At 42.0% G+C, this 9,312-nt stretch overlaps 1 protein-coding gene across 3 annotated transcripts in view; it reads left to right on the top strand.

Moving 5' to 3' along the window:
- Positions 1-8,879, top strand: part of RPIA (ribose 5-phosphate isomerase A) — a 46,143-nt gene extending 37,264 nt beyond the window's left edge. The window contains exons 8-10 of one of the 3 annotated variants that reach the window (XM_023518802.1): positions 2,827-2,926; positions 7,940-7,954; positions 8,426-8,861. In XM_023518802.1, the coding sequence (XP_023374570.1) occupies positions 2,827-2,926; positions 7,940-7,954; positions 8,426-8,430 (120 nt within the window). In that variant the 3' untranslated portion in view covers positions 8,431-8,861. Of the gene's footprint in view, positions 1-2,826; positions 2,939-7,939 lie in introns of all 3 variants that reach the window. The other 2 variants (XM_003799183.2, XM_023518801.1) reach the window with 2 other exon arrangements.
- Positions 8,880-9,312: the final 433 nt, after the last annotated feature.

The raw sequence follows: 9,312 nt of genomic DNA, 5'->3' as shown, positions 1-9,312 counted from the left end.
TGTTGCCCTTGGTGCCATGGTGTCACAGCTCACAGCAACCTCAAACTCTTGGGCTTAAGTGATTCTCTTTTCTCAGCCTCCCAAGTAGCTGGGCCTACAGGCTCCCGCCACAATACCTGGCTATTTATTTTTTGTTGCAATTGTCATTGTTGTTTATTTGGCCCAGGCTGGGTTCGAATCTGCCAGCCTTGGTGCATGTGGCCAGTGCTGTAACCACTGTGCTACGGGCCCTAAGCCTATTTATTTATTTTTAATCAATGTATTTATTTTTAGAGAATTGGCTTTGTTTCTATATTCAAACTCACTTGGCAAGACCATACTTAATATAGTGCATATAGGTTTTTTTTTTTTCTTTCTGTGACAGAGTCTCACTGTGTTGTCCTGTGTAGAGTACTGTGGTGTCACAGCTCACAGCAACCTCAAACTCTTGGGCTTAAGTGATTCTCTTGCCTCATCCTCCCAAGTAGCTGGGACCACAGGTGCCTCCCACAATGATCGGTGATTTTTGTTGTTGTTGTTTCAGTTATCATTTCTGTTTTAGCTAGCTGGGCTGGGTTTGAACCCACCAGCCTCAGTGTATGTGGCTGGCGCCCTACCCACTGAGCTATGGGCACTGCCACAGTGCATATCCTTAATACAAAGGGAGAATAATTTTTTCTCTTTGCTTTGGGATCTGACACATTCCTCAGGTTCTGACCTTTGTACCCAAGGCCCAGAACATCCTGGTTGGTAGCTGCTCAACACCGGCTCTGGTGAGCCTCACTAGGGCAGAAGGTTATTTAGTTTCCACAGGGTACTTTTCTTTTCCCTCCTCTCCCTGTCATTCTGTTGTTAAATGTGACAAGAAGTAGAATTTCTTGAGGTACTTGAACTGATCTCCCCAGAGATACATTCCAGTCACTTAGTTGAAATATTTCATATTATTACTCTTAGCTTCTAAAGTGGGTTACATAGAATTTTCCCCCTCCTCACACTTAAACAAACAAAAATAACAATCCACAAGCCAACTATAGTTACATATATGTATAACTGTATAAAAAGGTTGGAAGATAGAGAAAAGATCTGTAACTCTGCCCTGGTACATTTCTGTTTTGATACTTTTCCCCATTGTTTTCATGACTTAAAAAAGGCATAATCTTGGCTTGGCACCCGTAGCACAGTGGTTATGGTGCCAGTCACATAACTGAGGCTGATGGGTTTGAACCCAGCCTGGGCCAGCTAAGCAACAATGACAACTGCAAGAGAAAAATAGCTGGGTGTTGTGGCAGGCGCCTGTAGTCCCAGCTACTTGGGAGGCTGAGGCAAGAGAATTGCTTAAGCCCGAGAGTTTGAGGTTGCTGTGAGCTGTGATTTTGCAGCACTCTACAGAGGGCGACATAGTGAGACTCTGTTTTGGGGGGAGGAGGGGAAGCACAATCCTAATCCTCAGCTTAAAGGTCAGGAGGTGATTGTTGGAGACGTGGGCCTGTACTCTCTTGCTTGCTCTCCCTCAGCTGGGCTTGTGTTACTTCGAGCAGAGCCCCAGCCTCTTGCCTCCATAGAGTTCTCACTGAGCTCCCACTTCTCCTTGGCCAATCTGTAGGAGTTCCTGGTGTGCTTCCTTTGATTTGGTGTTCTGTCAGTATTTGTGTTCTTAAGTATTCAAGTCTGTTTTTCTAGTGTCCAGAGCTGTTGAGGAATTCTGGATTAATTAACTAAAACTACCCCCTGTCTGTTTGACCTCAGACCTGTCACTGCTCTCCCTGTCTTTCTACTGGACTGCCTGATTGGAGGGAGGTTGTGGTGGGTGAAGTAGCATTGCCTTGTTTCATATTATTGATGGTACTTACTGTGAGGCTGTGGGAATGTTGTGTGACATTGATAATCTGTTGCTGTAGATTAGATTTTTTTTTTTGAGACAGAGTTTTCCTATGGCACCCTTGGTAGAGTACTGTGGTGTCACAGCTCACAGCAACCTTAAACTCTTATGCTTAAGCGATTCTCTCCCCTCAGCCTCTTGAGTAGCTGGGACTACACATGCCCGCCACAATGCCCAGCTATTTTTTTGATTGCAGTTGTCTTTGTTGTTTAGCAGGTCTGGTCTGGATTCAAACCTGCCAGCCTCGGGTGTATGTGTCCCGGTGCCCTACTCACTGAGCTATAGGCGCTGAGTCTGTTGTGTAGATTTTCACTGTAATAATAGCTAATTCTTTTTGAGTTCTTACTGTGGTAAATGTTTATGCATATAATTTACATTATACTTAAGCTGTGTTATGAAGTGGATATTATTATCCCTTTTTTGTAGTTGAGAAACTTGAGGCTCACAGAAAGTAGTGGCTCCTCTGAATTCTGTATCTGTGTGGCATTGAGACTCAAATCTAGTCTCGGTTCCTGTAGTTCAGTGGCCAGGGCACCCACCACATACACTGGAGCTGGCGGGTTCAAATTCAGCCTGGTTCTGCCAAACAATGACAACTACAACCAAAAACTAGCCAGGTGTTGTGGCAGGCACCTTTTGTCCCAGCTACTTGGGAGGCTGAGGCAAGAGAGTTGCTAGAGCCCAAGAATTTGAGGTTGCTATGAGCTGTGATGCCACCACACTCTACCGAGGGCGAAGTAGTGAGACTTTCTCTCCCAAAAAAAGACTCAAGTCTAAGTCTTTCTGACTTCAAAACTGTTCATTACTACTTGACAGCATGGCCTTCTAGAAAGTACAAAGTGGGAGCGCTGATTGGAGCTGATTACTTAGGATTCCTGTCTTGTCTTTGCTTATTGCCTCCACTCTCCTGTTCGTCTCTGTCTACTTGTGTCTTTGTATCCTTGGTCAATATGCACATTGTCTTCTAGGGTCCTGTGGTGACAGATAATGGGAATTTTATCTTGGATTGGAAGTTTGACCGGGTACACAAATGGAGTGAAGTGAATACAGCTATCAAAATGATTCCAGGTAACACAAGTGGTGTGTATTAGGCATATACGTCCCTGCCCTTTATAACTGGTTTCTACTCCTGGCCACAGAAGGCGTGATGGATGTCAGCTTTGTAAGACCTGGGCTGTGTTTACCTACAGCTTTGTTTTTGTGCATATAGCCTATTTGAGTTGGGATAGTCCCGAAGCTCATGGAAAGTCAGAGAGGGCTTCTTTTGAAATAAGGCCACTATCTCTGGGTCAGTCCTTTCCTTCCAGGAGCTGGAATGCTGCCTCTTTTTCTGGGCTACTGGGAAAATGACTCAGTTCACCCACATTCACTGGGTACATATCATAAGCAGGATGCTGTGCCACATGATACAGGTTATGCCCTGTGGAATGTGGACTCTGTCCTCTGGCAGAGTTGATGTAATCCCGGGGAAATTTGTGTGTGGCTGCGTAGAAGCCATGTCCACCATAAGATGGAGTAGATGGAGTAAACTAAATCCTATTAGAGGACTACTCAGAGTGTGGAGAGCTGGAGTTTGCTTTCTTTGGGGAGTGTGAGGGAGTCCTATGGTATAGAGGAGATTTTCCACCTGTGCCTTAGCACGCCTAGTCTAGACACTGTGCTGTTTAAAAATGTCTCCTTTGATTTTAAAGGAGTTGTATATAGTATGAGGAGGGTCAAGCGATTTGCTCAAAAGCTGCATCACCAAGAAGGGAGCCTTTAGTTGACTGTCTTTAGAACCTGAATGTTTAATCGTCACTTGCTCAAGTGCTGGGTGAGGAGAGTGTGTGAAATGAACATTTGGAATGGTGGAGAGCCTTTGATGCAGCCTCTGCTGGGGAGTGACGGAGTAGGAGCCAGGATGGGGCCCCAGGTGAGGGCTGTGTGGGCAGTGTAGAGGTGAGTTTTGAGGATGGAGTCCTAGCCCAGGCCAGAGGAGGTACTGGGGGCTCCTTTGAATTGAGAGGATTCAGAAGCGCAGGCAGTCTTGAGCAGTATTGGTCTCTGGGAATATTTCCTGTCATGGAATACTTTTGGGCCAGAACTGGCTAATGAGGCAGATAAAGTCCATGTAGCAGAGCATATTCTGGAGCAGACTATCTAGATGAGGATCCTCACCCCACAGTGCTCTGACAGAATGGACTTGGAACAGTTAGTTAGCATCGCTGGGCCTCAGTTTCTTCCTCTGTAAAAGGGGAATACTAGTACTTACCTGGTAGGGTTGTTGGGAGGATTAGATGAATTAAAGCAGTGCTCAGTATAAGTATTTATTGAATGAATGAATCCCTAGGAAGAAACACACTATCTTCACCATTAATTAAATATACTACGTTCTAAGTTATCCATGGGATTCACTGCTGGACCAGTGCCAAGGAAACTGCTCAGCAGTGTTGGTGCTGTACAGGTGGATTTCTTACAGTGCCCACTAGGTAGCGCTCTTGCTTCTGCTCAGACCTTTCTTGGCTTATTGAGACATTGGGACGTCCTTGGTAAGGGCCTTTTCCCCCTGCTTCGCTCTCCCCGTGAGTGTGTAGAAGCTGCATTCTAGAGAAGTTCAGAGTTGTATTAGGAACTTAGAGTGAAGAAAATCACAGAATAGGCTAGCTATTAAATCATATAATATGATAACAACAGGACCATTAAGAGCAGCTTGTTGTCTCTTCTCATTTTCTTTTTTCCTAATTCAGTCCATTTGATCCATTGCTGGACTAGTGTCGGGGGAGGAGAAGTGAGTTTCCCTGTTCATCCCTGCCTCCCCGCCCTTGTCCTGTGTATGTTCATGTGCAGTGTGTAGGGACACTTGGAGATCAGCTTCTTTGGTGGTTTCATTGGGTTCTGCCCAGAGCAGAGCTACTCTTTTTAAGAGCCAGAGCTGTCAGGGTTCTTTCCTTAAGTTCATGCTTAGCAACTTCTACCCTTTCCACTGTATTTTATTAGGGGAAGGGGTGCTATCAGACACTCCCAGCATCTCAGTGGCCCTTCTCTACTCACTGGCTTTTCATCTGTTACATGACTCACTACCTCGTTGTATTTGTTTATTGTGAGTTGTCTTTGGAAGTTTTAATTTATCCTTTTGAATTTATGTAGTTGATAATTATGAGTAAATAGTGACAAGTCCCTCTACCCCCTTTTCCAGCCAATTAGTTATCCTATTCAGAGGCACCCACAATCAACAAAATTGTGTAGTGTTTTGACATGGTCTTCCATAAACACACAGATGAGACCTTCCCTGCCCCACCTGTTTTTAACATAGTTGACTGCACACTATATATGTTTTGTTTCCTGCTATATATGTTTTGGGAGATTATTACATATTGGTTTACAAAGAGCTTCTCATTCTTTTTTTCCTAAATAACTGTGTATTCCATTTTGTGATTATGTAATATAATTTAACCAGGTCATCCCTAGTGGCCATTTATGTTTCTAATCCTTTGCTATTGCTACAAGAGAATTACTGAAGGAAGGATAATTGTGTCTGTGATTTTTGCTAGATGGCGCCACATTGCCACGTGCAGATTGTACCAATTTACCGTTCTGCCAGCGCTGCAGGCTCATCAGTGTTGTCTCATTGTATTAATAGGTGTATATGTATATATGGAAATATTTTTGGTAAAGGTCTCTTGTAGTTGTTAATTCTCTTTGTTAAATAGTGTTCCATTGTTTGTATGTGTGTGAAAAAATGTTTATATATCCATCAAGGCCTGGGCATTCTTAGTTCTTAGCTATTATAGTGCTACTATGAACATTTTATACATATCTTGCTGGCTTTGTGTAAGCCTAACAGTTGTGTGTTTAGAGTTGCTAGCTGTTAGGTATGAATATATTAGGCTATGTAAGATGTACTCAGACATTTTCCAAGTGGTTTTTGGGAACTAGTTGACTCTCCACCATCAATATGTAAATGTCTTTGTATCCTAGACAAGTTTTATTACACTCAGTTCTGGGGAGTGTATAGTGATACGCTGTAGTTGTGGTTTTTTTTTTTTTTTGAGACAATCGCACTATGTCGCCCTTAATAGAGTGCTGTGGCGTCACAGCTCACAGCAACCTCAAGCTCTTGGGCTTAAGCAATTCTCTTGCCTCAGCCTTCCTAGTAGCTGGGACTATAGGAGCCTGCCACAACACCCTACTTTTTGTTATTGATGTCATTGTTGTTTTAGCAGGCCCTGGCTGGCTTCAAACCCACCAGCCTCAGTGCATGTGACCAGTGCCCTAACCGCTAAGCTATGGGCACCAAGCCTAGGTTGTAGTTTAAATTCACACTTTGTTTTAACTAATGAATTTGAGCACCTTTAAAAAAATATTTTTGGTCATTTTGGATAGCTTTTGTGAAGTACCTGTTCAAATCTTTTGCCCTGTTTTCTATTTGTTTGTCTCTTTTGATGATTGGAGGAGTTTATAGTTTCTTGATGTGGTCCTTTGACAGATACGTGCCTTGCAAATATCTCCTTCCTCCTCTGTAAGGAAATCTTTGAAAGCTCTGTGATTGAAAATAACAGGGTGGGAGGTTGCTTGGAGTAGTTATGGAGGGTCTGTTTACAAGATGACTTGACATCTCATACATCTGAAGGGTGGAGAAGAGCCAACCGCTTGAAGTGCTTGACAATGATTACAAAGGATGTAGTCATTGTAGTCCAGGCAAAGGGAACAGCATGAGCAAAGGCCCTGAGGCAGGACAAAGCTTGGATGTTTGAATATAGAAGGAAAGCCAAGATGGGCAGGGAGAAAGTGTGAGTAAATATAAGTTGGTTTCATAGAAGTCCTGAGAACATTGGATACTTTTTCCTTCATTCTTGACATACTTTACTCAGGAGAATATGTTCCAGGTCCCTCCATGTAAACATAAAAGAGGTAAAGTCTCCATCTTTTTTAAAGGGTGCAATGTATTCCATTGTGTGTGTGTGTATGTATGTGTGTGTATATATATATATGTATATATATTTATATATTTATTTATTTATATATTTATATTTATTATTATATTTATTAATCCATTCATGGGTCAATGGGCATTGGGCTTCTTCCATGACTTGGCTGTTACAAATTGAGTTGCAATGAATAATTTGGTACAAATATCTCTTTTGCAAAGTGATTTTGGTCTTTTGGATATACTCCTAATAGAGGAATTGCAGGATCCAACAGCAGGTCAATTTTTAGATCCCTGAGTGTTCTCCAGACTTCTTTCCAAAAGGAACGTATTAGCTTGCATTCCCACCAGCAGTGAGAAGTGTTCCTTTTTCTCCATATCCATGCCAACATCTGTAGTTTTGGGATTTTGTTATGTGGGCTACTCTTACTGGAGTTAGATGGTATCTCAAAGTGGTTTTGATTTGCGTTTTTCTGATGGTTAATGATGATGAGCATTTTTTCATCTGTCTGTAGACCATGCGCCTGTCTTCTTCGGAGGCACAATTACTAAGGTGTGGAAACAACGCAAGTGCCCATCAACCCATGAATGGATAAATAAACTGTAGTATATGTATACCATGGAATTCTATTCAGCCATAAAGAAATTACATTGTTTGTATTTACCTGGAGGAATTTGGAGACATCCTCCTAAGTATCACTGGAATGGAAAAGCAGACATCCAGTATACTCAATAGTAATTTGAAACTATGAGATGAATAACTACTACATGCCAGCATGAGAGAAAAACACAGTTAAATTCCAAGGGAGGGTAGGGGGGCTCTTAAGCTCTCCCCTAATGTGTATGATGTAGGCGTTCAACCACAAGTTGGACTTTACGTGACAAACACCAGCAAAGTAACCTAATTGTATGTACCCTTATCTGAGATTAAAAGAAAAAGAAATAAATGTTGGTTGTTTATTTTTTAAGAAAAAAGATGGGAGGGGAGAAAGAAGTGGCAAGAAAAAGTAATCAGAATCTCTTTTCATTGCTGTGGGAGAGAAAAGAGGCCTTTAGGTTTGTCGTTCCTCTGGTGGTGTTTATGACAGTTGCATCATAGTGACTCGGTGATGCTTGATTCTGCTTTTGCCTTGGAAGTTGAAACATAATGCTTTTTTCTGTCCTTCGTCCTGCAGGTGTGGTGGACACAGGTCTGTTCATCAACATGGCTGAGAGGGTTTATTTCGGGATGCAGGATGGCTCAGTGAACATGAGGGAGAAGCCCTTCTCTTGACCCTGCAAGGAGCATGTTCACCTTGAGCCCACAACCATGTGGGACACACTTCTCCAGGAGCCTTTGCCTTAATGTATCTGTGCCAGGGTGAACAACTGGCAGGGCCGGGTGGGGGTGGGGGGTTTAAATCCAGTCTTCTGAAGTATTGTTATTAAGTGTCTTTTTAAAAAGAGAAATATAAACATATATTTTTACTATTTAAATATTCAGTTTTTTTATAAGGTAGAACTTGATTTCATGTTTTATATCAAACATTTACCAAAAAAAAAAAAGTGGGTGAGTAGATGGGACTATCTTTAAAACCTTTGACTTGAGCCTGCTGGTCAAGCTTCTGAATATTGGATTTGCTGAGAAATACAAATCAGAACTTTTTTTTTTAACCTGGTAGAATGAAGAAGGAAGAGCCCAGCTGGCAGTGATCTCCTGATGCCTTACTGGAAACTTTGTTTACCTGTCTGCCACTCTCTGTTTTGTTTTTAGTTAGTTTTCATTGTGAGCACGCACAGTAGAGCACCTAGTTACATATTATGATCTGGTTTACAAATGTCTGCTGGGCAGAACACTGTGGTGTGGAATGACTTGGAATGTAAACTTACAGGGAGAAAATGTGGTTGTGCTTTTGCTCAGATCCGGGGGTTTCTCCAGGTGCCTGCTGTTGGAAGCAGTTGGCCGGAAATGCTTGCCAATACTGCCAAAGCACTGATGTGAAATGTGAAATATTTGTTTCTTTAATGATTTGTTGCTAATTATTTTTATGTTCCTTTATTATTAGTTGCATGGTTTGGCGTCAGAACTGTCACCTTTTTATTGTTTGCAGATTGGAATAAAACAGTGTGGTGCCATTTTGACTCTTTGCCTTTACTATAGAATTTGAAGTACAATGGGAATCCATTTTGTCACTCAGTTTACGTCAGATTTTTGATAAGGGGTAGAATTCACTCAAGACATCTTGAACCAAAGAATAGGTATATACTTCCTTTATTCTGGGATTGTTATCGTCCAAATATGTCACTTATCTAAGAAAATATGGTATAGGCCTTTTCAAGCAAGGTATTAAATTTCTTTGTTAATGGAGGTTAACACAGGAGAGTAAAACTTACAGATTATTCCCAAGTTTCATATTAGTCAAACCATTTTTAGTCCTGGAAGCTGACATGCAGTAAAACTTAACCTGGTAACCTGAATTTCACTCCTCCAACCCCGTGATCTTCAGACAATCTGCCTGATAAGCAGTGAACTGTCCAGAACACAGCCTCACTGGGAAGGAAATGCTGT

This window comes from Otolemur garnettii, unplaced genomic scaffold, assembly GCF_000181295.1.
Source record: "Otolemur garnettii isolate 467f Iridium unplaced genomic scaffold, OtoGar3 scaffold00147, whole genome shotgun sequence".
NCBI lineage: Eukaryota > Metazoa > Chordata > Mammalia > Primates > Galagidae > Otolemur > Otolemur garnettii.
This window is presented reverse-complemented; position numbering and strand designations above follow the sequence as displayed.